At 54.9% G+C, this 26,297-nt stretch overlaps 11 protein-coding genes across 11 annotated transcripts; 4 read left to right on the plus strand and 7 right to left on the minus strand.

The window, feature by feature from the left end:
• Positions 1-211: 211 nt before the first annotated feature.
• Positions 212-1,737, minus strand: RBG2 (Ribosome-interacting GTPase 2; the record flags this gene model as incomplete). The annotated part of the gene is made up of 6 exons (XM_037319973.1): positions 212-797; positions 845-1,276; positions 1,326-1,350; positions 1,406-1,420; positions 1,625-1,653; positions 1,709-1,737. The coding sequence occupies 6 exons, from the start codon at positions 1,735-1,737 to the stop codon at positions 212-214; spliced, it is 1,116 nt and encodes a 371-aa protein (XP_037180546.1).
• A 364-nt stretch (positions 1,738-2,101) lies between these two features.
• CWC2 (Pre-mRNA-splicing factor CWC2) lies at positions 2,102-3,363 on the plus strand (the record flags this gene model as incomplete). Its single annotated transcript, XM_037319974.1, has 2 exons — positions 2,102-2,711; positions 2,765-3,363. 2 exons carry the CDS (start codon positions 2,102-2,104, stop codon positions 3,361-3,363), a joined length of 1,209 nt encoding a protein of 402 aa, XP_037180545.1.
• A 103-nt stretch (positions 3,364-3,466) lies between these two features.
• CGCA056_v004720 (putative urease accessory protein UreF-like) lies at positions 3,467-4,404 on the minus strand (the record flags this gene model as incomplete). The annotated part of the gene is made up of 2 exons (XM_037319975.1): positions 3,467-4,200; positions 4,257-4,404. 2 exons carry the CDS (start codon positions 4,402-4,404, stop codon positions 3,467-3,469), a joined length of 882 nt encoding a protein of 293 aa, XP_037181610.1.
• Positions 4,405-4,897: 493 nt separating this feature from the next.
• CGCA056_v004721 (uncharacterized protein) lies at positions 4,898-5,287 on the plus strand (the record flags this gene model as incomplete). The annotated part of the gene is made up of 2 exons (XM_037319976.1): positions 4,898-5,067; positions 5,122-5,287. The coding sequence occupies 2 exons, from the start codon at positions 4,898-4,900 to the stop codon at positions 5,285-5,287; spliced, it is 336 nt and encodes a 111-aa protein (XP_037181611.1).
• A 192-nt stretch (positions 5,288-5,479) lies between these two features.
• Positions 5,480-6,668, minus strand: rfc4 (Replication factor C subunit 4; the record flags this gene model as incomplete). The annotated part of the gene is made up of 3 exons (XM_037319977.1): positions 5,480-6,228; positions 6,280-6,500; positions 6,553-6,668. 3 exons carry the CDS (start codon positions 6,666-6,668, stop codon positions 5,480-5,482), a joined length of 1,086 nt encoding a protein of 361 aa, XP_037181608.1.
• Positions 6,669-6,981: 313 nt separating this feature from the next.
• On the minus strand, positions 6,982-9,061 carry lsg1 (Large subunit GTPase 1; the record flags this gene model as incomplete). The annotated part of the gene is made up of 3 exons (XM_037319978.1): positions 6,982-7,907; positions 7,964-8,870; positions 8,927-9,061. 3 exons carry the CDS (start codon positions 9,059-9,061, stop codon positions 6,982-6,984), a joined length of 1,968 nt encoding a protein of 655 aa, XP_037181609.1.
• Positions 9,062-9,464: 403 nt separating this feature from the next.
• ltv1 lies at positions 9,465-10,788 on the plus strand (the record flags this gene model as incomplete). Its single annotated transcript, XM_037319979.1, has 2 exons — positions 9,465-9,484; positions 9,543-10,788. 2 exons carry the CDS (start codon positions 9,465-9,467, stop codon positions 10,786-10,788), a joined length of 1,266 nt encoding a protein of 421 aa, XP_037181614.1.
• A 455-nt stretch (positions 10,789-11,243) lies between these two features.
• On the plus strand, positions 11,244-15,674 carry CGCA056_v004725 (SAC3 family protein 1; the record flags this gene model as incomplete). Its single annotated transcript, XM_037319980.1, has 3 exons — positions 11,244-11,601; positions 11,656-13,245; positions 13,567-15,674. 3 exons carry the CDS (start codon positions 11,244-11,246, stop codon positions 15,672-15,674), a joined length of 4,056 nt encoding a protein of 1,351 aa, XP_037181615.1.
• A 342-nt stretch (positions 15,675-16,016) lies between these two features.
• CGCA056_v004726 (uncharacterized protein) lies at positions 16,017-17,661 on the minus strand (the record flags this gene model as incomplete). The annotated part of the gene is made up of 3 exons (XM_037319981.1): positions 16,017-17,020; positions 17,075-17,323; positions 17,376-17,661. 3 exons carry the CDS (start codon positions 17,659-17,661, stop codon positions 16,017-16,019), a joined length of 1,539 nt encoding a protein of 512 aa, XP_037181612.1.
• A 2,243-nt stretch (positions 17,662-19,904) lies between these two features.
• On the minus strand, positions 19,905-20,909 carry abnC (putative arabinan endo-1,5-alpha-L-arabinosidase C; the record flags this gene model as incomplete). The annotated part of the gene is made up of 1 exon (XM_037319982.1): positions 19,905-20,909. One exon carries the CDS (start codon positions 20,907-20,909, stop codon positions 19,905-19,907), a length of 1,005 nt encoding a protein of 334 aa, XP_037181613.1.
• Positions 20,910-23,184: 2,275 nt separating this feature from the next.
• On the minus strand, positions 23,185-25,798 carry cbf5 (H/ACA ribonucleoprotein complex subunit cbf5; the record flags this gene model as incomplete). The annotated part of the gene is made up of 12 exons (XM_037319983.1): positions 23,185-23,627; positions 23,682-23,786; positions 23,847-23,901; positions 24,022-24,237; positions 24,293-24,364; positions 24,414-24,517; positions 24,576-24,697; positions 24,772-24,787; positions 24,845-24,891; positions 25,393-25,436; positions 25,494-25,606; positions 25,642-25,798. 12 exons carry the CDS (start codon positions 25,796-25,798, stop codon positions 23,185-23,187), a joined length of 1,494 nt encoding a protein of 497 aa, XP_037181606.1.
• Between the last annotated feature and the right edge of the window lie 499 nt (positions 25,799-26,297).

Below are 26,297 nucleotides of genomic sequence, written 5' to 3' on the forward strand. Positions count from 1 at the left end.
TTAGGATAAAGGGACTGTACCATGACATGACACGAAACGATATCAGCTTTTTCTTTCTTTCTCTGTCTCTCCTCTAGTTCTTTTAATGGCTAGAATTCTGGGAGGGACTGTATTCATCGGCTGGCCTTATGCGGCTTCGCCTGGGCAGGAAATACAACTCCTCACGCACTAAACCACTTCGTCCCATTCGTATGCTCTTGTGTCATGTTGTCTACGCCTTCCAAGCGCTCACAATGTAAACCACATCCTCGTCCGCCACGGCATGTCCCAAACCCACCCTCTGCGGCACATGTCTCGCACTCGCGCCCCAGACTAGCGCATACTTGAAGGTTTCCTTGAGCGTCCGGTGGATACGGTCGCACACGTCCTCGATGGTGCTGTTGCTGCGCACAATCAGCGCCTCGCCGAAGTCCGGGTCGATGCCCTTGCGCTTCGTGTAGATGCGGATGAGCTTGAGCTCCTGCCAGCAGCGGTCGACGACGTCCTGGATGCCGAGGTCGAGCTCGCAACTCATGACGACGGTGTGGGGCTCGCGCGCGAGCTTGTCGAGGAAGTCGAGCGAGACGCTGTCGATCTTGTTGTAGACGTACAGGCACTTGATGTACTTGCGGTGGTCCTTCATGATGACGTCGATGAGGTCGTCGACGGTAGCGTTCTCGTCGCGCACGAGAACTTCGCAGTTGAGGATCTTGTAGTCGCGCAGGATGTTGAAGATCATTTTCTCGTCCATGGCCTTTGGTGGAGATTGGAAGGTGATTTTCATGCCGCCGGCCTTCTTTGCTTTGAGGTAGATGTTGCTGCGGCGGGTTAGCTTGGAAGAAGTTCGTGAAGGGGGGACTCTTACGGTGGTTCTCTGTTCAAACGGATGCCGACGGCTTCCAGTTCAGCCTCGAGCAGAGCCCTTTGCTCCGCCTTCTTGGTCGCGTCCAGCACCATGAGAATCATGTCGCTGGTCTTGGCCGCGGAGATGACCTGTCTTCCTCTACCCTTGCCCTCGGCGGCACCCTCGATGATACCGGGCAGATCGAGCAGCTGGATCTCGGCGCCGCCGTACTCGAGGACACCGGGGATGGCTGTGAGTGTTGTGAAGGCATAAGATGCGACTTCGGACCTCGTTTTGGTGACCTTGGATAAGAATGTGGATTTTCCGACGGAGGGGAAGCCGACGAGGGCTATTCTTGCATCACCACTTTTGCTGACGTCGAAGCCGGCACCGCCACCACCGCCTGAACCTGGACCGGGTTCCAATAGCTGTGCCCTTAGACGCGCGAGTTTACTGCCCACCGTTAGTGGTATGATTTCGAAAGAGTTGTGAGGCAACTTACCCCTTGAGAAGACCCAGATGGTATTCTGAAAGGGGTCGGTTAACAGTTTTCAGACAATGCGATATTCATCACAAACATACCAGTGGCCTTGTTCTCTAGAAAACGTCAGTAAATGTCTTGGTTGAATAATGCACAACACCTGGTTCGTCTTTTCAGCACTTTCAACCCCTCCGAGAACCATCCCTATGCGCTACTGCTTCAGGCAGTGCCTCGAACGACCTACTCGACCATAGGTTGCTCGGATGGAGATGAAAATTTGCCGAAAATAAAACCCCATCATTGAGTGAGTGTGCTCTTACTCTGCGTCTTTCTCATCTCATCTTCAATCCTGGTCCCTCAACGTCAGTTTTCCTGCTCGTACTGATTCAGCATGGGGGCCATACTCCTTGATCTTTTCCGTAATGTTGACCATCTTGGCGGCTTATCTGTTCAGAGTCTAACGACTCCGAAAACCCCGTCTAAAATGATTCAAAGATGACACGAAGAGAGCGTCTACGCCGGGTCGATGAAGGCTTCACAGGTTCCAAGGTGGGGCAGCCACACTCCGGCGTGGGAAGACGATGGCCGTGGCAGAATTTACCGCGGGGCTGCTTCCACCGGCATGGGTCCCACTCACCGCCCTTAACCACAGCTACTGCGCCACACATTGAAGAACGCGGTGAGGCTTACCTAATGCGTCGCGCGGCGAACGTAGAAATTCGTCTTGCGACAACATTTTCTCGACGTTTTGTTCATCACAAACCGCGATTCCACGAGTTCGAGTATAAAACACAATCATGTCAGACGAAGAAGTCGCTATCGCCAGAACCGAAGATGTCGATGCGCCCGAGGCGCAAGAAACGGCGCTGACGACGACCAACACCGAAGTCGCCGCGCCGGCAGAGAGGAAAGTCAAGAAGATCATCCGCAAGAAGAAGCGCCCGGCGCGTCCGCAGGTCGACCCGTCCTTCATCACCTCCGAGCCTCCGCCGCAAACCGGAACGATCTTCAACATCTGGTACAACAAGTGGTCCGGCGGTGACCGCGAGGACAAGTACCTGTCCAAGACGCACGCAAAGGGACGCTGTAATGTTGCCAAAGACAGCGGCTACACGAGGGCCGACAAGGTCACGGGCAGCTACTTCTGTCTTTTCTTCGCAAGGGGAATCTGTCCTAAGGGCCAGGACTGCGAATACTTGCACCGGCTGCCGGGTATCCACGACCTCTTCAACCCGAACGTGGACTGCTTTGGGCGAGACAAGCATTCCGACTACAGAGATGACATGGGCGGTGTTGGCAGCTTCATGAGGCAGAACCGAACCGTCTATGTGGGAAGGATACATGTTACGGATGATATCGAAGAAATTGTGGCGCGTCATTTTGCAGAATGGGGGCAAATTGAGCGAAGTATGTTTACTAACCCCCTTTCCTTCTCTGAGCTACTGCTAACATCTATATAGTTCGTGTGCTCAATACACGCGGAGTTGCTTTCATCACATACACCAACGAGGCAAATGCGCAATTTGCCAAGGAGGCAATGGCACACCAGTCGTTGGACCACGAAGAGATTCTCAACGTCCGCTGGGCGACAGCCGACCCGAACCCCATGGCCCAGGCGCGCGAGGCGAGGCGAATCGAGGAGCAAGCCGCCGAGGCCATCCGCAGGGCACTGCCAGCGGAGTTCGTCGCAGAGATTGAGGGCAAAGACCCGGAAGCCAGGAAAAGGAGAAAGATTGAGAGCAGCTACGGGCTCGAGGGCTACGAGGCGCCGGACGAGGTCCACTTCGCCCGCGGCGCGAATGCTGTGAACCCCGTCGGGCGGGAGGGCTTTGAGGTAGAATACCAGGAGCGGCCTATGCTTGAGAATGGCGATGCGGCGAACCAGGCACAGTACGCCCTGCCTGCGCCGCAGGAGCAGTCCGTCTTGTCTGGTGGCATCTTCTCTAGCAGCACCTTGGCAGCCTTAAACACCGCCAAGGTAGCGGTGGCATCGAAGCCGAAACCCGCCGCGTCTGCGGGACCGTTAGTCGCGTACGACAGCGACGACGATGATGAGTGAGCATGGTGGGAACCAGGGGCATTGTACAATAATTGACAAAAGCGATCATGATACCCGTTGATAATGGAACATCGAGGGACACAGGCTTGCGACCTGAAAGAATTCAGCTGTTGAATATTCGTGAATACAGAACTTCGTGTCTGCCTATCCATAAATCCATGACGGGCATCGTCTGCCCGGCTCGCTCTACTGGTGTCTCCCACTCCCTCTCGATAGCGGCAGTGATGATTTGTTGGACCTGTCCACTAGCAAGGACCTTCTGCGCCTGGTATGGCCCGAACATGCTCGCTCTCACGGCCGCCGATACCAGAGCCTTGATGTGGCCCATCATGAAGACATACGCCGTCTGATGCAGGGTGAGCCCCACCAAGTTGCAGATGGCCCCGAAAAGGGGCGCCAGGTGCGCGAACACCAATGGCGGGTCGTCAGACTCATCGGCGCTCGGTCTAGACGACGCAGACTTTAACATGGCCGCGTACGGCTGTAATGTCTCGACTACATCGCGGGGCAGAGACGAGGCGAAGGAGCGTTCCCAGATGGACAGCAGCGCGCGGCCTTGCGCTATCGAGGCGCGGCGGCCGACGGTGCAGATGATTGCTGCGTCGAGAAAGTCGTCCAGCTCCGCGACCGTAGAAGGATCGCGATGCGCTGCGAGGACGAAGGGGAGCGTTGTCGAGGCGTAAGCCGAAATGGATTCTGGGAGGAAGATGTTGAAGGAGGAGCGGCCTCGAGTGTGCGCTAAGTAGGACTCGAGACCGCTGCTGAAGGCGAACGAGCCTAGTGGTAGAGCCGAGTCTGAGAGAAGGAGGTGATAGTGATTTGATGTTGTGAGTGAGGCTTTGGGTGTGTTAGTTGTGAGAACTTCTTGAGATGTTGCGAGATGGGTGGCTGACATGATGGTTTCGGGAGACTTCTCGATGGTAATGAGTGACCCTCATTCTGTCCACCGAGAATCTTCAACTTTCCCCTCGCCGCGGCCAGACGCGCTTCCAACTCCAGCACCTCCTTCTCAGCATCGGCAATAGACTCGTCTTGCGCCATTGGAGACGACTCAGGAGGTGGCATGGAAAGTGTTGGAGTTGATAAGCTTTTGATAGCGCCAAGGGCCCCTGCAGACTTGGGGTCAGCGGCATCGGCGGGGTCACTCAGTGAACGCAACCCCCACTGAATAGAACCCGCCTCAGGAGATTGGGACGCGCTGATGGACGTTGCAGGGGTTGCGCTTCGGCGTCTGCTCTCGTCCCACTTCGCCGTTCAGCTTGTCTACCTTCGGGGACTGATGGAGTAAAAAGGTCTTTCGACATTGTGAGCATTGTGGGTGAGAGCTATCGTACGATTCTCACCAATCATATTTTGGGAATCTCACTTCTTTCCTCCTCGACAATTCGCGGTTCTCTCTCAGAGCTCTGTGCTACCGACTGCGCGCACCTCGATTCACACGAATTCATCGGCTCATTATCGGATTAGAGGACCTCGTCACCGACGTCATCACCCTCTCTTCTCCGCAGCCTGCCCCGGCCGCAATGCGCACAAGATGAAATCGCACGACCAGATGAAGAGCGCCGAGGCCAATGACGCCGCGTGGGAAGCTACCCGGGGTGCCGTCGTCGGCGCCGCAAGATGGGGCATCGGCGCTGCGGTGTTGGGTGCAGCTGCATGGAAGTTCTCGCCATTGTATAAAGGTCTCACTATCCAGTTTAAATGGTAACGCGTCACGCGACACTGCTGATACTACTCGGAAACTAACGTGGGTGGCAGCTACATACAAATGTCCGCCATGGTGTTAGGAAGTATGCTGGAAGCCGATCATAGGTTACGAGAGTATGAGGCCAGGATCAGAATGCAGAGGCGTCTGATGAGGGACAGAGCCAAGTGGGAGAGGTTTGAGCAGGAGTTTCTCGAGAACCCTGAGGAAAAGAAGTAAGCGGCCTCACAGTCGAGGCCCTGGGCCATCGATGGATATCAAGAGATGTTCTAAGATCCTTTCATTTTACTGTGTAACACCGGATATTGAATCCATGGCTTTTACTGTCAAAGTATCGCGGACATAAATCCCCAAACGCCAAATCATGCAAGTCATTAGTTCCTGCTTGCGCAGGTTTGCTGATTATCCGTTTCATTTTGACGGCGCCTCAAACTTCTTGGGGTCCATGTTGATCTTGCACAGTCTCGCCACGCAGCCGCTCAGCTGCAGCAGCGTCTGCACTCCTTCCAAGATCTTCATATGCGTAAATCCAATCTCCTTGATGAATTCCAGCTTCGAATGCTCGCTTAGAGTGGGGATAGTCTTGGTGACCTTGAACATGGTGCTGATAATGTCGTGGCTCGAGTATCCCAGATCCCAAAGCTCCCTCAGACTGTCCAAAGCCGAGTCGACATTGCCCTCGTAGCAAGCCTTGAGCATGGCCTGCACCTTGATCGGGTGCGGCGAGTCCACGACCTTGAAGACGTTGTCACCGGAAACGAAGCCGAAACCGGCAAAGGTTGACTGCAGGTTGTTGATGGCCTGTCGCATGTCGCCCTCGGCACTGAAAACGAGCGCAGCGAGGCCGTCATCGCTATACTCGACCTTTTCAGCCTCGATGATTTGCAGCAAACGCTTGACGACCTGCTCGTCGGTGAGGCGGGCGTAACGCAAGATTGCGCAACGAGACTGGAGAGGTTCGATGATTTTGTTGGACTGGTTACAGGCGAAGGCGAAGCGGGTTGTGTTGGAATAGATCTCCATCGTGCGGCGAAGGGCTTGCTGCGCGCCCGATGTCATGCTGTCGGCTTCGTCGAGGATGACAAGCTTGTGGCGGCCTTGGGGAAGAGTGACCTTCTTTTGGGCGAAACCCTTGATGCGGTTACGGACAACGTCGATACCTGCGGAAACATGTCAGTGGTTGCATCTGTAGAGCACCAAACCAATCGTACCTCTTTCATCAGAAGCGTTTAGCTCCAGGACCGCCTCCTTGTATGAGTCTCCTAGCAACTGTCTTGCCAGACAGAGCACACTTGTCGTCTTTCCAATACCAGGCATACCCGAGATGATGACGTGCGGCATGTTTCCTTCCTTCGCAATGATTTTGAGGCGATCGATCGTTTCGGTGTTTCCGACAACATCGTCGAGAAAAACGGGACGGTACTTCTCGACCCTGAGAAATGCATCAGCATGTGGCTTCGTTGCCATTGACAATGGAATCCTACCAAGGAAGCTCATAGTTGGGAGCGCCGTTTGAAGCTGCGGTCAGAGCCTTCTTGGCCGCAGAAGTTGAGGACTCGCCGACCTCCTCGGGCTTGGTGATCGTCTTTTGTGCAGGCATGGTTGCTAGGCCCGATGGTTGTCGTGAAGGTGCGCAATTGGAGGAGCTTGGAGTTGTGCTGGTGGTGGCAGAAGCACTTTACGCGATGCTCTGGGAAAAGACGCGTCGGGACCCGCGCTAAGCTTGACAGGCTCCACTAAAAAGTACGCGGCACCTACCTGCAGCACCATCTTACCGAAGCCTTCTCTCATTATTTCTCCATCCTCAATAATTCAATGCATCGTTCATTTTATCTCGTTTATGATCTACAACGGGACGGGACAGAGGCATTCATTTCTTGGCGCAAAAAACATGACAGCGTTTTAATTGGTATCTAATCATCATCCTCATCGGCCTTCTTCTTGCCCTTCCTGCTTTTCGCTCCGCCCTTAAAGTGCTTCTTGCCAGAGGACAAGCGCACGTCCTTGGGGTCAACACCATTTTCCAGAGCAATCATAGCACGAGCTTTTCTACCACTCAGATGCTTCTGGCCCTGCTCGGTGTACTTGTGGCTGAATGGCATCTTAAGGTGGCCAGCACCGCTGCCGCCGGCTCCGAAGAAACCCTTGTCAATCTGCTTGGACTTGGGGCCGGCAGGGAGTACTGCCAGATCAGAGGGCGCTATCGATATGTCGTCGCCAACGAGCGACATGGTGTCGAGCGATGCCGCCAGCGCCGCACGACGCTTCTCCGGAAGATGGGCGGCGTCGTAGAGCTCGTTGTTGAATTCTGGGCCGTCGACGGTGTTCGGCGGTGGCTCGCAGTACAACAGCTTGCCGTTAACGTAATCCTTGAGGATATATCTGGAAGCTCTTGACTCATCAGGCTGACCCAGACCTGATGTTTGGAAACCTCTGGCCTTAGCGTAAGAAGCAAGCAGCTCCTGTGCAGTGGGAATTCCAGTGCCACCCTCCTCAATTGCGCGGGTCTTGATGGTGATTCCGTAAACAGCCTCGAGGAATGGCTTGGGAATTCTCCTAGTAACGAGGCCTGCGGGGCCGGTGAACTCGCGCAGTTGATCAATAGGCAGGACACCGTTGCAAACGAGGTCGGCCTTGGTGCTTGCAAAGTTGGGGAAAACAAGACCAGGGCAATCGCACAACACAACGTTGTCGCTGAGGTGGATGGTCTGGAAGTGCTTTGTCTTTCCTGGTGTTGAGGAGACAGACACCTTCTTGGCGCCGATGAGGGCGTTGATGGTGGAGGACTTTCCGACGTTGGGGTATCCAACAAGACCAATCTGCATCTTGTGGCCAGGGTCTAGATTTTGGCAGTTAGCTTCTCCGTTGATATTGGAGGCACTTGCATCAACATACCGGCATTCTCAGGGGCATGGCTCAGGAAGATATCTTCCAGCTCCTCGACAGTCAGGATCCTTGTGTCCTCATCTTCGAGCTCGACTTGTTCTTGTGTAGTCTCAGCACCGGCCTCAGCACTTGTCTCAGCACCACCTTCCTCTCTGTCATCGCTCTCTGACTCTTCCTCGTCAGCTTCAGCTTTCGTCGGCGCAGCTTTGGCTTGAGAACTGCTTCCGGCTTCGGGCTCATCCTCCTCCTCCTCTTCGTCGCTTTCCATCGACTCCTGAAGTTCCTTTGCGAGGAATGCAGAGAAAAATCTGTAAGCAATACCGTTCTCCTTCAGGTACTTGGCCCACGTCTTTCGTTGGGTGAGCGTCAACATATCCGCCTTGTTGATGAGGAGGAGGTTCTCCTTTTTCGTGTCGATCTCCTTCACGTATTGTTCCAGGTCCTCGGATCTGAACATCAGTGGGTTTCGCGCATCGACAATCTGAACCACAAGATCCGAACGCTCAATAACACGCCAAAGCTGCCTCCAAACCTCGAGGTTCCGCTCAAATGGTGTCATCAGCAGATCGTTGTTCTCCTGCAACTCAGCAAGACCTCTGCGCCAGTTCAAGAAACTATCCCTCTCTGCTCTGTCCAGCTCTTCAGGTGTAGTGGACGCATCCCACTTCGGTCTTCTCGGTACGGTCAGTCGTCCCTTGTGAGCCTTCTGCTTGGCAATCACACCCCGCTCCTCGGCTCCAGAAAGCAAATAAGGGTTCTTCTGGTCGGTGTGTATAATCTTGATGTTGTTCATCTTCTCGGCGGTGAAGTCCGTTCCAGCCAACTCTGCTGTCGCAAGGAATTCGTCGAGAGCGCCTTGCTCCGTGACCGATCGCATCTTGACCCATGCTGCCTCTTGTCGCTCGTTCGTGAGGTACTATTACACTGTCAACACTGCTATAAGTGCGCGATGATTGTGAGCTATCCTTTTACCTCTTCTCCGGTGGCATGGTTCACTCGCGTGATGGATGAGCCCTTCTTTCTGTCCGTGCCACGACCCTTGCCGAAGCGGTCGTTCATGAGGGCATTGCCCAAACCGGACGTCTTCTTTGACTTGGCGAGCACCATTATTGCGGTGTTTCTCGAATGATGTTCCAACGAAAAAAAAAAAAATAGGATTTGCTCAAGAGAGCGAGTTGAATATGAGTAATAGTAGAAAGTGGGAGCCCGTCGCAACCGGTCAGAAGAGAATGCAATGCCCCGCTGATTAATGGCGTAGGTCGCGGGGCAAAAAAGTCCCCCGCTGCAAGTAAAAACCCTTTTCGGCCGCTTGGACTCTTATCGATAGAACGATAACATACGATAAGCGCAGAAAAAAGCCATCCCACCAAGGGACTTTTTTTTTCGAGGCCCGACCAGGTGCGCATGCGATCGAGGGGTACGTCCGTTCGTCCCACACATTCAATCTTTGAGCCCGGAAACCCGACACCACTAGCTTGTTGATTGCCACGAAGTATCAACATCAGCAAATATGGCGAAGGGAAAGTGGATGTGAGTCTTTGTGTGTTTTCTGAAGATGTGCGCCTCGGACTGACTTTCCCCTTCATAGCGACAAGAAGAGTGCGCAGCATTTCACCCTCGTCCACCGTCCCCAAAATGACCCGCTCATCCACGACGAAAATGCGCCGTCCATGGTTCTCAACCCTGTTGCCCAGCGCGGTGGTGACAAGGGCAAACACCTGAGCGATCTTGCATCCGACCTTGGGTCTGATGCCGCTAGCATTCGAGACAATGAGGGCGAGGCCGCAGAGTATGGAATCTACTACGACGACACCGAGTATGACTACATGCAGCATATGCGCGACCTCAACCAGGGCGGTGGCGAGGCCGTCTGGGTTGAGGGCTCAGCCACAGCGAACAAGGGCAAGGGAAAGCAACCGCAATCTCTCGAGGACGCTTTGCGCCAGATGGATCTCGAGCATAGGAGCGAGGCCATCCTCGACGAGTCTGTCCTTCCGTCAAAGAACCTCTCGCGCATGAACTACCAGTCTCAGCAAAACATACCCGATGCGATTGCCGGATTCCAACCTGACATGGATCCTCGGTTGCGTGAAGTTCTGGAGGCACTGGAGGACGAGGAGTTCGTGGATGATGAGGATGATGACATTTTCCAGCAACTGGCCAAGGACAATCAGGAGATCGACGAATATGAGTTCGAGGAGCAATACGACTATGACGACGATGACGGCTGGGAATCAGATGCAACGGCGAAGCCAAACAAGGAGTATAGGGAGGACGGCGTGCCTGAGCTTGTTCCTGTTGCTTCAGTCGAGGGAGAGGCACTGCCAGAGCATCAGAACGAAGACTGGCTCGAAGACTTCAAGAAGTTCAAGAAGGATCAAAAGGAGGGCAAGCCCCAAGCCAAGGCTGCTCCATCTGAGTTACAGTCCTCCATCTGGACAACGACAACGATGGGTGGCCGTAAGAAGAAGAGAAAGGGTGCCCTCACGAACCCTTCTACCTACTCCATGACCTCATCATCAATGGTCAGGACAGAACAGCTCACACTTCTGGATGCTAGGTTCGACAGGATCGAGGAGGAGTACACAAGTGAGATGGGCGGCGACGACATGGCTTCAGTCTCGGAAATGTCAACGGTGTCCAGTGTCACGGGTCCCACCAGAGGTGACTTTGATAGCATCATGGATGATTTCCTTGGCAGCTACACCAAGCCTGGAAAGAGGACAAACAAGAAGAACAAGGCACAGAGTGGACTCGAGCAGCTGGACGAGATTAGAAGGGGCCTTGGCCCAGCTCGCCTGCGTGGAAAGGCACACGTTAGCGGACGGGGTTGAAGTCTGAATATCTGAGGCATTCAGCGCCATCTAGATGCTGAAACCGAGATACCCTTCATTTCATGTCAGAATAATCTGCATGAGATGATTCTGTAATGAGCAAACGACACCAAAATAGATTCCTCTTTCGATGACCTCGACTCATTGTATCCACTGAGCTTTCGTAAAATATGTCAATGTAGCTAGCTCCCTCGAATTAAACTTGACCTTGGAAGTCGCTTGAGCAGTGAATTGGATCGTTTATTCACCGTCGCAAATTCCAGAGCGCCTCCCTGAACGGGCGTGTGCTTAAGCATTAAACACACCCCGCCTCGAAATATTTGTGGATCTTAATAGACGCCAATTGGCTAAGCGCGCCAAACACGCGGCAAACGCTGGCCAGCTCCATCCCAGTTCTCCACCCTCACGCCAGCTGCTTCGCTGCTTCCATTTTGAAGCCCAGCCGCGACTTCGACATGACGTCGGTCTCCTTTCCTCCAAGCAGACCCGACAGAACTTCATCGCCGTTCGGAGCATCATCATCAGGAGGCTTTGGAGGAAAGCCTTCTGAGCATCATTACGGTTCCGGCCTCGATGGGGCTGGCGCCGGCGGTGGGAAGCGGTCGAAACGCAACCACAAGACTCAACCTGTCGAAATGACGACCCTCTCAACGAAGCGAAAGGGCGTCAATCCCTTCGGCGACGGCGCGAGCTCAGACGACAATCGCAGGCGAAAAAACACAAAGACGAGCACACCCGGCGATTGGAAGAAGAAGACCGCGCAGGCGGCAGGCGCGAGGTCGAATGGCGCGACGAGAGGCGCGAAAGGCTTTGGTACATCACAGTCGCGTGGTGGCTTCGGCTCTCAAAATACTGACCCCCACAAAGGCGCGGACTCTACCGACTACGAGACCGACGATGCGAACGGCGGCACTGGCGGCGATGGCACACCGTACTCGGAGCGGATCTTTGCTCAGCTGAAGAAGGATGGAATCGCGCCGCCAAAATGGCCTGCCGATCCGGGAAACACGAAGCAAAAGGCCGCGATGGCCAAGTTCAGGGAAGACTACAAGACCTACCGCGATCGTGCTAGGACATCGTTGATGCGCGCGGGCTTGATTGACGATCCCGACAAACCCAAGCGATTAGAAGACGCGATCGACTTCAAAGGCATTTGCGACGCCATGTGCCCCGACTTCGAGAAAATCACGCGCATTACCGAGTTCGACGTACAATTCCCCGAGAAGAACTCAGCCACGACGTTTGCTGTCACTTCAAAGATGGTGAAAAAGCTTGCTCGATCCGCGGCTGGACAGGAAGCTCCACTACCGATGGACGTCAGATCTACGGCGGCATTGAGGAAAACCTTGGACTACTTGATCGACGACCTACTACAAACAGACGACAACCTTCCTGTGTTGCATGGTTTTCTATGGGACAGGACGCGTGCCATTCGGCGCGACTTCATCTTCCACTCCACAATGGCTCCGGCAGAAATGAAGGACCAAGTTTACTGCCTCGAGACGATTGCCAGATTCCACGTCACATCGCTTCACTTGCTCTCTCAGGAAGGCTTCAGACCTGAAGACTTTTCAGAACAACAGGAAATCGAACAACTGGGCAAGGCTTTGCTCTCGTTGATGTTCGCATACGACGACTGCAAACCACACGGCGTGATTTGCGAAAACGAACCCGAGTTCAGGGCCTATCACTTGCTTTTCAGCGCGAACAAGCCAAACATCTTGGATGACGTTCAGAAGGAATGGGGTGACTCGCGGTTTTGGGCAGATTCGGACGAGATCAGGACAGCTGTGTCTCTTGTGGAAAGCTTGCAGAGTTCTGCAGATTTCCACGGGCCTCTTGGCTCTGCACCGTCTATGGCAGTATCAGCTGCGCACCGGACCTATTTCAAGATTGTCGAAAGCCGCCAAGTATCCTACACGATGGCATGTTTCGCAGAAATTCACCTTGGCCAATTACGTCGTTCGGCACTTCGATCTTTGAAGAAGGCATATACCCGACCTAGGCACGGAGCGAAAGACATCACGCCTTCAGCACTTAATCGATTCCTCAACTTTGACACGGAGGCCCAGGCTGTCGAGTTTGCCGAACAACACGGATTGACCTTTGTGGATGGGGAATCACCTTCTGGCGAGCTGGTCCAGTACCTAGACACCTCGAGCCGCCTGACCTGGCCTAGAATCCAGCACAGCTTTTCCCGGAACCTGGTAGAACGAAAGCGAGGATCACGCAGCCTTCCGGAAGTCATACACAGCACTATACCAGACGAATCATCGCCCGCAGAACAATCACCTTTTGCCTCGGACAACAATGGTCTGTTTGTCAGCGATGCATCTAAACCTGCTTCAAAACCCGTTCAGCCCGTGGCCAACGGCAACGGAGTGTTCAAGTCTCCCTTTTCAGCTACGTCAGGAGCCACCCCGACCAATCCAGCAGGAGCGTCACCATTCGACAAAGGTAAAGAACACTCTTACCATCACTTCAACCTTCATCACTATGTGTCATTTAATGCCCTTTTCGAAATCGCCCCCGCTTTACTCTTCGCAAATTAACTCCGTCAAAACCTCGAACTGCTTGTACTCTGTGGACAGTACAGCATTATCATGGAATCTTAGAAGCCAAAATATTGGCCTAGTAACCTTAACATCATGCGCACATCGACCAACCCACGCAAACCCAGGCGTTTTGGGCCGCCAAAACGTCCAGATCGTCGCGTTCGAGACAAGCGGGGGCATACCCATGAACGAGAGGAACATAAGCTAACTTCAAATTTCACAGCAACCAACGGCTTCCAAGGGAATGACGCGCCATCAAACCCCTTTAACCCATTCTCTGCGCAGAACCCACCAGCGCCATCAACAGAAGCGCCTGCTCCGAATCCTTTCGCTGCGAAGTCGAGTCCGTTTGCCCAGCCCAGTCCAGCGCCTGGAACTTCTCCCTTCGGCGGCAGTCCGTTCGCGCCACCAGCGCAACCGAATGGAGCCTCCAAACCTTCTGCACCCGCCTTCCCTTCGTTTGCGTCTCCTGGATTCGGGCCAAGCGCTCAGCAAAAGACGCAGGAAGCCGGCCAGACCGCCTTACCGAAGCCAACGGCACCATCGACAGACACTTCTTCGCCAGCAATTACTGTGACGCCACCGACACCACAGTTTCCCCTGGGAGGTGCGTCCGGTGGCTCAAAGCCTCCGAGCCATTTCGCTGGAGCCGCAGCTGGAGCACCATCTGCAGCATCTCCCTTCTCTGGCATCTCATTCCAACCGCCTGTGAACCCAGCGGAATCGACACAACCCCCTTTGCCTACTCAAAGCGCGCCAGCTCCTACACAGCCTCCGATTGAGCAGCCAAAGCCAACCCCCGCGCAAAGCCCGTTCAGCGGCCTCACATCTGCAACACCACAGCTACCCAAACTACCCTCTCCCGCGCCGCCATCAGGTCAGTCTCCATTGCCGACGTTCAACTTCCAGCCAAGCGATACGCCACCCACTCCTAAACAAGTACCGGCACCTCAAGCAAGCCCTTTCCCAGCGGCCCCTGCTACGACTTCTACTCCGGCCCCGGCTTTCACCCCTGCACCTCTTCCCAAACCACCAGTGGCTGCCCCGTTGCCCAAGCAAGATGTTATGGGCGACTTTGCAAAATGGTTCGTGAAAGGCGACAATGGCTTGATCCATGAGTTCGAAAAATTCATGGTTGAGCAAATTGTTTCAGATGCCTTTGAAAAGTACCATCGCGAAGAAGAGGAGAGGATACGAAAGGAAGAGGAGGAGAAAGCGCTCGCGGAGGCTCGAGAGTTCCGTGTTCGCACCCTCTCAGTCAGATACTTTTACCGGTGGAAGAAGATTGCCCGAAATCTTCGTCTGAGCAAAATTCGTAGGCATGAGCGAGAGGAGATGAGGAGGATACAGAAGGAAATGCGAGAGGAGGAGATGAAGAAAAGGAAGAAGGCCGCCCGTGTCGCTGAAGCGCGGAGGAAATTGGTGGAGCAGCATGGCGTTGATCCAGTCGAGGAACTCAGAGAGATCCTGCAACTTAAGAAAGACGACCCGCCAGAAGACCTCCAGGCCGAGGCAGAGGCCCTTTTCGCAACCGGTATCTTCTCTGGCGTTACAGATGAGCGTGCCGCAATCGCTGAAGTCATCCAAGCTCCTTCAATCAACGACACATTCAAGACACCGCCGCCACCGGCCAGAACCACATCGACAAACAGTCTCTCCAAGTCGGTCTCGGCCAGGCCGGGCGGCGCAAAGACACAGGCTATTCGTGCGGAATTCGGCAGCAGTGTAGACTTCCGCAGGTCTTTGCCTCCAATGTCGGCTCATTCAGCGTCGTCACGCTATACACCGTCCGAAGCATCACCGAAGCGCGTCAGCAAGGTGTCCGATCGTTGGCGGCTGAAGGCTATGGGCCTCGTGACGATGCCCAACGGGTCTGCTCTCCCGGAAGCAATCGCTGACGAAATGCGGTACAACGGCAAACGCTACAGTGGCCTCGGCTCCTTCGGTCTGGACAGAGACACCACCGAGCGGAGGAGGAGCGTGTCGGCAGACCTCGACAAAGCGGCCGAGGCTCGTCGGCGCTTCTCGCAGTCTCTTAACAGCAGCAGCGCCGCCGCCGAGCAAAGCAACGGGAACTCCCAGCTTAGTAAGAGGAAGAGGCCCACCGACAGCGCGGCTTCGCCATCACAGGACGCCCGCGCCAAGAAGCGCCCGTCCAGCAACGCCGAAGTGGAGAGGATCATCCGGGAGGCGAGGGAGAACCTTGAATCACTGAGGAGTTCGAGGGTGGATCTCGACGAAGGGACGGAATGGTTCAGGGAACAGAACGACATAATGCAGGCGGAGGAAGCGAGCAGGGCTAGCTCGCCGTGGCCTAAGGGGCGGAACTGATGAGCAAGGAGGCGGGGTTTGCATAAGCAAAGGCGTTGAGCGGCTTTTCTCTCTCAGGAACGGAGTGTGTGCGAGTGTAAATGATTGGGTTCCTAAAACTGTTTCCTTTTTTTTGTTTTCCAGGTAAAAATCACGGGCATACAATACCCTTAGAAGAGACTGGTTTGGATCGTCCTTCAGTATATGTTCTCATGCATTACGTGTTTGTCTATGTGATTGACTGTATGTGCAGATGAATAAGTCCCCCCCTTTCCACGCCTGAAGACACCCCTTTTCCCATGCTCCTCGCTCACCATATAGAAAAAGACGCAAACGTTCAAACCACGCAGAAAGACCACTTTTTCACCTCTTCTTGCCCCCCGGCGGCGGCGGAAAAGAAGTCTGAATCTTCTGGCTCTCGACCGGGCTGCCCCCGAGCGAGGTGACCCTCTTGGGCATCGGCCTCGCCCTGTCCTTGACGACGATCCCGATGGTCCTCGCCGGCTCCGTGGCGGGGAGGGAGTCTATCGTCGGGATCTGGTGGTGCCTCTGCGGCGCGGGCCAGCCGCCCTGGCTCATCAGCGGGCTGGCGGTGTTCCCCGACGTCGGGGAGGAGTACGTCGTCTGCGACTGCGGGGCGAAGGTCGCGGCGTAGCCTGTCGACGGGGAGGTGAAGCCGTGTTCTGAGGGGATGTAGGGGCGCAGGGGGATGAGGGGCGCCGTGGAGGTTGTCGAGGTCGGGGTGTAGTCTTCCGGCGAGGCGTTGTGGCGCGGGGAGTGGGATTTCAGGGGCATTATGGGGAGGGAGGTTTTGATCGTTGTCAGGGGGAGGGCGTCTTTGTGTTTCTTGTCGGTGAGGTTTGTCGGGCTTGGGGAGCGGTAGGAGAACATCGTGCTCGGAGCCCAGGGGTCCTGAGGTGTGGTATGCGGCGAGTAGGCTTGCTGCTGCTGCTGCTGTTGTTGGAGCTGCATGCGGGCCTTCTCGCTCTGCATCTCTTCCTCCTCGACGGGGAAGAAGTTTGGCGTCTTGGGGGTGAGGTGTGTCTGGCACCGGAAGGAGAGGGACGATACGGGGCGGTGGCCCTTTGCTCTGCGGGACAGCTCGGGGTTGATCCCTCGGCGGGCCCTGCGTTTGCGGTACTGGATGAAGACGCATCCCGCGATGAGGAGGAGCAACACGACGGCGCCCACGACGATGCCGATGATCGTCGTCATGGGGATACTTGCATTGTCTTTCTTGTCGGCAGAGGCTGCATCCTTGGGGTCGACAACGGTGATGACGCCTTTTGTGAAGACGGTCTGGTTGAGGCCGATGAGTGTCCCCGGGTCTGGTCTCTGTTGGCAGCCTGCGCCGAGGGCTACTAGATCTAGAGGGTATTAGAGAGATGAATACGAAGACGTCGTAGAGGGGGTTGAATTACAGTTCGCCAGGTAGTAGTGCTCACCACCTGCCCTGACGCAGGAGAGACATTTGTCGTAGGCGGAGCCTAGTATGGCGCCGCCGTCTGCATCGCAGTATGAGTACTGCCCGGACGACGGGTCCAGATCGCCGTCTGTGAGAGCGGCCTCGAGAGCACCGCAGGCCGTGGAGGTCATGCAGGGACCACCGCCGGTGTCGGTGGCGTTTGGATACCCGAACACGCAGTAGTCAAACGAGTATCTCATATTATCTTGTCATGAGTCAGCGTCTAATTTCGCCATGTGAACGATGACCTGACTTACACAAGAACCAAGCCTGGTCATTCTCGCCCCCTTTGACATAGTTGCTGTCCTGCAGACAGCTCACGCACTGCTGGAACTTGCGGCCTGCGTTCCCTGTCTGGTATTTGCTGTCATCGCAGGTGATGTCCTTGTTTCTGGTGTTTGACGAGTTGGGGTCCGAGTAGTCGAGGTCGTTGGAGTCGAGGCAGAAGGAGGCGCAGGGCGAGTCGGGCGTGACCTGCAGACCTGCGACATACCTCGGCAGGAGGGATGTGAGGAGGACGAGGGTGGTGGTGCGGACGGCCATTGTTGATGTGCGTTTTCCGGGATTCGGACGAAACGAGTGTCGGTGAAGAGGATGTGAGAAACAAGACTTCCAGCGCCTTGCACGTATTACAATTGAATAAGTTGAGGCAAAGGGAAGAGGGTATCTCAATGTGACATTTAGGTAACGATCCTGCCTGTACTCCTGCAAAACAAAGACACGCGCGAAAATGGAATAAGCTCAGAGTAGAGAATCACGAGAGAGGGAAGCTTCAGTAGGATGAGGCTTGGGACCTGGGAACGGTGATATAAGTTCTTGCCGTCCATGTTGATCAGACATGGGCAGCTGCAGGAACGTGTGGATGGTAAGGTGACGGTCTGGAGTCGCCCGCAGGACGCAGCCGGACGGAGCCAATGGGCAAGATTCCGAACGCATGGGGAAGCGGATGGCTTCATCGACACAGGCCTGCTTTGAGATGAGCATAGTTGGGACTGGGCCATGGTCCTGCCGCCCGGCTGCGAGACCTGGAGTGGGTTAGTTAGTATTCAATTCATCGACAGAGGGTGTGGTGATGTTCTCATGAAAGGAGCCAATGAGCCAGCGGAATGAGGTCCCAAAGGAAAGGAAATGGTAATGACCCCGGACTTGGGTCCCCAAGCAGCACAGCAAACGCCGCCCGCCAGAGAGCCGACGATGTTTGCTGGAAGCTCGCCTGACGAACGGCGCACATCACCAACACAAGCGCCAGCAGCACCGTTCCTGGCACTTGCAGGACGAACCGACGACGTGCGCCGTTGCAACCTCTCAGGCACGACTAGCAGCGGGCACTTGCCAACCGACAACCAACTAGCTCTCCCGCAGGCGCCAGATGGGGTAGCGCGGCATTCGATAGTGTCCTCTCTCTGCAGCGTCTCTCGCGGGTTGCGTGCCTGTGCCTGGCGCAAGAATGCTCGGCAGTGTGCGTGTGAGTGATCACGGTCGCCGGCGGCTGCGAGATGCGCACGACTGCGATGAGGTGACGGGTCCTGCGTCCTTCTCCCCCCGTGGTGACCAATTGCAGACGAGCGTTTGGAGATGACTGTGGTTGGACGCAGGTGACAGTCAGCCCTTTTCGATCTAGCCCGGGCGCTTACCGATCACAGAGAATGGAACCCGAACACCAGTCAGTGTCTTTGGGCCCCATCCATGATGGATGTCGGTGCTCTGCCCTTTAAAGCACCCCACTTAAAGCCGCGAGCTCGGTTCAACTTCACACTCAGCTTCACTCAACGTGCTCTGATCAGTTCAGCTTTCGAGGGTGTTCGAAGTTCAGTGTGGTGTTGGTTCATTCGGTCCACTGCGGGCCCCAAGTGGGGGGGGGGGCATTGTCGTCCGCAGCACAGTCGCGACGATCACTCAGTCAATGCTCCCTTTTCTTCCCGGATTCCCGCCTACCTTCTTTTCCGTAACTGAACACTGCCTGTCGTTCAAGCGCCCCCAAAACATCGAATTGTCAATGCATAGTCGTTCGGCATCACAGCCCGGGCCCTGTCTTATCCCTCCCCCCTTCTTCTTCACCCTTTTACTTGACTTTAGCTATTAGGGGGTGGGACCATGTCGCCAACCGCCAACCCCAGGGTTCCCTGCCTCTCATTACAAAGTTCGATGCGAACCAGAGAAGCTGTCCCCTTTCGGCAGGTTGGCATGGGGGCCAGTTACTGAGCTGCGTCTAACCTTTTCTTTTTCGCAACTCAAAGCTTGTCCTGACTTTGCTTCGCCGCCGAGTCGGAGCTGACGGTGTGCTCACTGAAGGACGTCCGTCCCATTCGCCGCACCAACCGCAAACTCTACAGTCGAGGCATCCAATTGCCGTCCGGCTCGCGCAACGGTCGCTTACCAAATGGTGTGTTCACGGTTTGCGACTGGTTCCGAATTGTGTGTATGTATGATATGTTCTTGGTCATTTGTCTCGTGAAAACGACCGGTTGGGCCTTCATCGCCTATCTGATGCAGAGTCCTCCAAACGCCCGCACAAGAAATGTAAAAAACGAATGTCCTGTATGCCCCCGAATCATGTATGAAGTCTCTTTTAGACTTTCCTTTGTAAAACCCGCACAAATATGTGTGTCCAAAACGCTGGGTGCTCGCTGAGATCCTTCCTCCCCCAAGATGAGAAAAAAGTAAGGATACACAACTGAGATGATGCTGTGAGTGTGTAACACAAAAAAATATGATTACAGAAATTATTTCCTCTTTCGTCTTTTCGTTTCGTTTCGTTTCTTTTTACCTTTCTCTCTCTGTCTCGCTCAGCTGATGATTACATCTCTGCCGGTGACGGAGTACTGCGTCTGGTAGAGACACCTCCCCTCCGCGCAGTCGCCGTGGAAGACCATCTGCCCTCCCCCAGCAACGCTCGTCGCGCCTCCGGGGGCCGTCAGGTTGAAGTCGCCCGTCTTGAGCAGCATCCGGCTCGGCCGCACGTAGGGGCCCTTGATGTCGCGGCTCGTCGCGTAGTTGACGTTGTAGTTGTCCGAGTTAAAACAAAAACTGCTGAAGAACAGGATGTACAGCCCGTCGTCGGTGCGCACCAGGTCCGGCGCCTCCACCAGCGGGCCGTCCGCCGCCGTCCGGTCGAGGATCTGCACCGGATCGCCAACTTTGCTGTACCCGTCCGCCTCGACCTCCTGCAGCATGATGGGCGTCCCGACGAGCGGCTCCACGCCGTTGTTGCAGTCGCCGCCGTTGCCCACGTTGTTGCCGTCCACCTTGTACACGACGTACCGCTTCTTGGTCGACTCGTCGTAGAAGCCCGCGGCGTCGATGGCGCCGCCCTGGTCGAACGGGCACACCCACGGCTCCTTGGTCGGGACGTACGGCCCCGTGATGGCGTCTGAGATGCCCACGCCGATGCAGTGCCTGCCGCCGCCGTCGACGACCTCGCCCGAGTAGTACATGATGTACGACCCGTTGTCGAGCCGTCTGACGTCCGGCGCCCAGGTGTTCTTGCCCGTCGTCCAGCCGCCGTCCGGGAGCGCCTCGATATCGAGCCACTCCCAGGAGCCCGAGATCTCGGCGGCCTTGGCGACCTGGATCTGCTTGTCGTTGTTGCTGGTCGCGAAGGAGTACCAGTTGCCGTCGCCGGCCTGGATCAGCGCCGGGTCCGGGAAGTCACGGTTGAGTCTGGGCTCAATGACCTTGTCTTGTCTGCCGACAATGTAGAGGGCGTCGATCTTTGAGGGTGCGCTCAGGGCTGGTTGTAAGCCGGCCAAGCACCACAGGCCGGCGGCCAATAGTGATGATGTTGAAAGCATTGTTCTCTCGGTCTGAGGGTATATATAATAAACAAAGAAACGATACAATTATATAAGGTATCTCTCTCGTAAAAAACCGGACAAAGTATAAACAAAAAAAGAACAGCAGTAACCAGGTGATGCGCTCGTGGAGCTAAACAAAGTTGCAGTCTGAGCAGAAAAAAAGACCTTGGGATGCTGATGTATATGTGATGGGAGGAGGAGTGTCTGTGTCGTGGGTGGTCTTGGGTCTCTCTTGGGTATTCGCTTTCGTTCTGTCTTTCTCTCAAGGAATTGGACGGTGGTCTATTACTTAGCTTTGCCAACACCGAGTACACATTACTTCGAAGCAAGTGCTGCCGTCATGAATGTCATAGCGAACTGTATTCGAGAAGCAGAGAAAAAAATAAGAGCTGTCCGGTCTCGAGGTGCGTGCGAGCGAGGTCCTACTTGTACTCGAACGAAAAGGACGAGATGTGGGAGAGAGCAGCAGCTGCTGCGCCAGCTCCAAGCTCCAGCTACATCCCGAGACGAGAACGGTATTGAGAGCAGGAATGACATGCCTCCTTAGACCTTACTACATTCACTCACACACCTACGAGGTACACGCTCCAAGTACACCACACCACACACCTTTACTACGACGACAAGCAAGAACCGACAGCCAGCCACACACACCTCCACCCGCATTTGCAGTGGTAATCTCACATTCCCGATCCGCATTGCCCAGAGACTTGGGAGCTGGCCCTAGGTGGGTTTGTTCCATTCACGTCAAAGCAGATGCTTGAAACAGGTGGGCCGGGGGTGAGAAGTGTGAGTGAGTGCGTGGCAGCGTCTTGCTCGACCGGATACCCGACGGGAACTGCACGAACCAGCAGAATAAAAAAAATAAAAAAAAAAGAAGAAGAAGCTAGAGCCTCTCCGGTGTTGCTGCTCCCACCTTACAGCTGTTTCTCTTCTCGCCTTGCTTCCGAACTTGCTTCCGCTGCTTCCAAGGTCAAAAATCGCCTTGCATTTCCGCCCAGGTTATGCTGCTTAAAATTGCTCTTCCTAGGGCTGGGCGCGCGTCAGATGTGTGGTCAGATAGCAAATCCTCTTTAGGCTTCAGCCCATAAAACTGCAGCTGCTAGGCTAGCAGATCAATAGCAGCAAGACATGACAGACGGACAAGCAAAAAAAGCCCCTCGGGAGGATTACACGCATCCGGCAGTCGGCTGCTAGGCCCTATGTGCTGGCTGCCATGTGGGCTACCCACGTTAGGGGGGAAGGGGGTCAGAGAGAAAAGTTGGTCGTCATGGAGGCTCTTGGGTTGGTCTGGAACCGGGATGTCGGTGGTGACGGGGGTCGACGGGGGATCGCCAACTGGCGGTGTCGGCCCCGCTGATCGGGCATGGGCGAAGCAGGGCAACTGGGCACGAGGGATTGAGGCGCGACTGGCAAATCCGTGATCCTGGAGAGGGGCTGTGAGAGCGCAACCCAAGGTCTCAAGGTCACTCACTCACTCACTCACCTCCTCTCCCCGGTGCCCCTCCCACCCAACGTGGCAACGACACCAGAGACGCGCATCACTAGTAGAGAAGAAAAAGGCGGGGTGACGTGCTGCCATCTCAGGGGTGGGCATTGAGGATCCGCTCAAGTAATTATACCCAGTTACGGCGTGGTTCTTGGTTGCATTATCCCAATTCCATGAGGCATCAAGGAGGGCGGGTGGCAGTTGTCCTTGTTTCCGTGACTGGCCAGCGCATGTGGCCTGAGACATGCTTGGTGACAATGCTTCCCTGTCTTTGGTGTCCTCTCAGGGAAAGCGCCTTCGGACGATGGGCGGAACACGTATATTGTCGCTGTTTATGACTGAGATTCCCAAACAGAAATCGTTCGGATGAGATCCACGCTGGCTCGGACCCGACTGAGCTGCTGTCTGAAAACCCGCCGGGGTCCTGCTGGGAGTACGTAAGTCCGCCAACAAGGGTTTCCGTGTTTCCGTTTCAACCGCCTAAAACATCGATTCGTGACATTTTGCGCTGCCATGTGCTTCTCGTCTCATTCTCGACCGGCCGAGAACTTTTTTTTGGTTTGAACTGATCAAGCAGCTGTAGTCGCCACTTTTTTTTTTTCATATAGGACCTATCTACTCCTATCCAGCCAGTCCGTACTATGTTCAACGGGAGAGAAAATGATGAGAAACCAAACGCCACTTGCCAAAGCCAATTTTATGGTACAACAGCCAACCGCCGACCATTGTTCAACAAACACTTGGTATCGAGCCAATCGAGGTAAGATGCAGCGCAACAATAGCTTACTCGCTGTCGTCATCGTCGTCAGCTTCGCCTGACTTGGCAGCCTTCTTCGCGGCCTTGGCTGCCTTCTTCTCAGCCTTTCTGCGCTTGCGCTCGGCACGCTCGTCGGGAGTTTCACCCTCGTGCTTCTTGCGCTTCTTGCCGTCCTCTTCGTTGTTGGCAGGGGTGACGACAGTGCTGGTAGAGACGGTCTCGACCACCTTCTGGGGAGTGGCCGGCGCAGCCGATGCAGCCGCCGCCGCATCACCGGCAGGAGCGCTGAAGTCCTTGTACTCAGACACCCACTTGGCGGGGGTGGCCTCGTTCGGGCGTCCGAACTTGTCCAGCTTGCCGTCCGCCTTCATCTTCTTCTTCTCCGATGCAAGAGGGCCAAGTCCCCATCTTCTGGGGTAAAGGTCACGCTCCATGATGCATCGCTTGACCTTTGCGACAACGCCGTGATCTGGTCTCGGGTCAGTTGTGGATCGTCAATGTACAGTGACGGAGGAGGACAAACCGCATGTTGACATCTCGACGGTGGACATCTGGGCAATGCCGATGGCAATAGCCTCACCCTTGGTGGTCATGAGGACGACCTCATCGTGGACCTCAATGGCGGACTCTGTGCAGGGTGTCAGTATGTCACTGTATCCTGGTAACGTTGTTATGAAGCTTAACTCACCGTATCGCAACAAACCGGGAAGCATAAGCTTAGCACCGTAGCAGACAGCGTTGACCTGGGAGTACGTCAGTATCGGATGCAGCTGTTTTCGTGCGCCAATCGGTCTAAGACATAATCCACAAAGTCGCATCGGCCGTGAGGGGCAGTTGGGTTGCAATGAACGGGAATAACTTACAGCACTGTCCTTGACAACAATACGCTTGTAGCCAGTGAGGAGAGTCTCCAGGGGAGAGATGACCTTACGCAGGTAAGACTCATCCCTGGTGTTGTCCATCATCCACTGAGCGTCAAGCACGTCGTGCAGAGTGACCATGCCCTTGGACTCGTCCATGGCACCACTGCGCACTCTGCGGAGCTCCTGCATGTGGCCACCAACACCCAACAGAAGTCCCTATTTCATGTAAGCAATCAGAACAAGGCTGAATGATCTTCTTAACGTTACGTACAAGGTGGACACAGAGGGTACGGATGTAAGTACCGGCCTCGCAGGAAACCCAGAAGACACCGAGATGACGATCCTAAAATCGCGGTCAGCAATATTTCTAAGACAGGAGTGGATCTACTCACATTGTCGAACTCGATCAGCTTGGTCTCGTAGATGGTACGGATACGCAGCTGACGCTTGACGGCAGAGATCAAAGGAGGGCGCTGGAAGAGGGCACCAGTCAAAGCTAGATCACGAGTCAGACAATGATGTCGGCAGTTGCGGTGAGGTTGGATTGAACATACTCTCGAGAGCGCGAGCAAACTGGGCCTGACCGCCAGGTAGCTTGTCGTGGAGGCGGATGACGGCAACGTACTCCTTACCGGCGCCCTGCTGGGACTTGACGAGTCTGGTGGCGCGGTCGACGCTGCAAAGAGAAAATTTCGTCAGTCGCAATTCCTCAAGGATGCGGTTCGTCGAAATTGGAAGGTTGCTACTAACCAAACAATCAAACATCCTGAGAAAGTTAGCAAAACACGTTCGAGACGTCAATGTGGGACGAGTTGCTACTCACCAGTGACCTTGGGATCAAGGGTACCGCTGTGACCAGTCTTCTCAACGCTGTGCAAAAATGAGTTAGCAATGCCTTCTTCATCCCAACCATAAGTTTGGCAAAAGCCAAGCTTGCGGCTCCCCGAAATCGTTCGATCGTTCCTTTCGTTGACGAGCTGACGGCAATGGCAGTTCCCGCGAATTGTGACGACACTTCCCAGGGCAATCCATGATGGTCGGTTCCCAGCACAGCCTTCCGCGAAAACTTCTCAAGTCGGCATGCAAATCGATAATGACGCTGTGCCTTGTTCTCACAGCCTCGCGATGATGCAGCCTGGACAGACATGTCGTGACGTTGGCATCGTGTTCCACGTTGTACCAATCCTGGTCTGTGTTTCGCAAAAGCCTGGCCGGACACGTGCGAGCCACGTCGTGAACATGTGCCCGTATAGCCATCGCGGTCCGCTTAAGAGGATGCCATTGCCGTCGATTCGTCTTCGATTTCGGGGAGCGAATCGCATACGATGCATCGCGATCGTGCGAGCTAGAGAATGGAATGGGATTGCATACCGGAGCATACGCTTGACCCAAGCGACGACCTCGTGAGAGGAGGGCTACGCGCATATCAGCACACATGGTCATCAATTCAATTATTAGCAATGATAACATACGTTAGAGGGCTTGTCCAGGTTGATGACTCCGGAGGAGATGTACGACTTGATGTCTCTCTTCAGAGGGCTGCATCCTGCCGGAATGGGAGTGAAGTGACCCGTCCGGACGAGAACTGCAGGACCGGTCAGCCATGTGTTCGTTCTATACGAGGCATTCGCTCCGTATCCAGAGGGAAAGGAAACTTGCGCTTGTCGTAGTTCTTGAGCAGCAGAGGCCAGCTGCTGGTGTCCAACTGGGGGACAGCAGCCTGAGGCTTGATGGCGAACTCCTCCTCCTCGGAGGCCTTAACAATTTCCATAGCCATCTTGTCCGACTTTATCCCGAAACGACAGGAGGTTTCAATGGGGAGGGAAGGTGTCGGTCGGGTGTTGGGCGTTTGCGGTGGGAAGGAAGTCGCGAACGTCCAAGAGGAAGGTCTCGTGGTGTTGGGAGGACTGGCTTGAAGCTTCCCAATCCAAATTTTTTTTCCTGCTGTGGGGTGCGAGCTGCCAAAAAATCCATTCCGCTCCACTTTGTGGCGTCGGACAGCCATTGAGTGGATTTCATTGGCCAGCCCGCTCGACTAGCCACAGGACCCAAGACGCGACTCGGTTCCGTCCCGCCTTTTGAGCATGGACTTCTCAAACTCGAAAGAAAACATCGTCATGCGGAACTAACAACGGTCCGTACCTGGAGACAATGGAACCCTTGCAGTCACAAAGCGCTCAACACGGGAATCTTTGGGATGTACTTTGTATCCATGTTCACATTGTCTTCGCCTTGTCTCTGCATCTCTTGAGCAGTACAGAAGACTCATGAGACTC

Source organism: Colletotrichum aenigma (assembly GCF_013390185.1).
Source record: "Colletotrichum aenigma strain Cg56 chromosome Unknown KSG_Cg56_contig03, whole genome shotgun sequence".
Taxonomy (NCBI): Eukaryota; Fungi; Ascomycota; class Sordariomycetes; order Glomerellales; family Glomerellaceae; genus Colletotrichum; species Colletotrichum aenigma.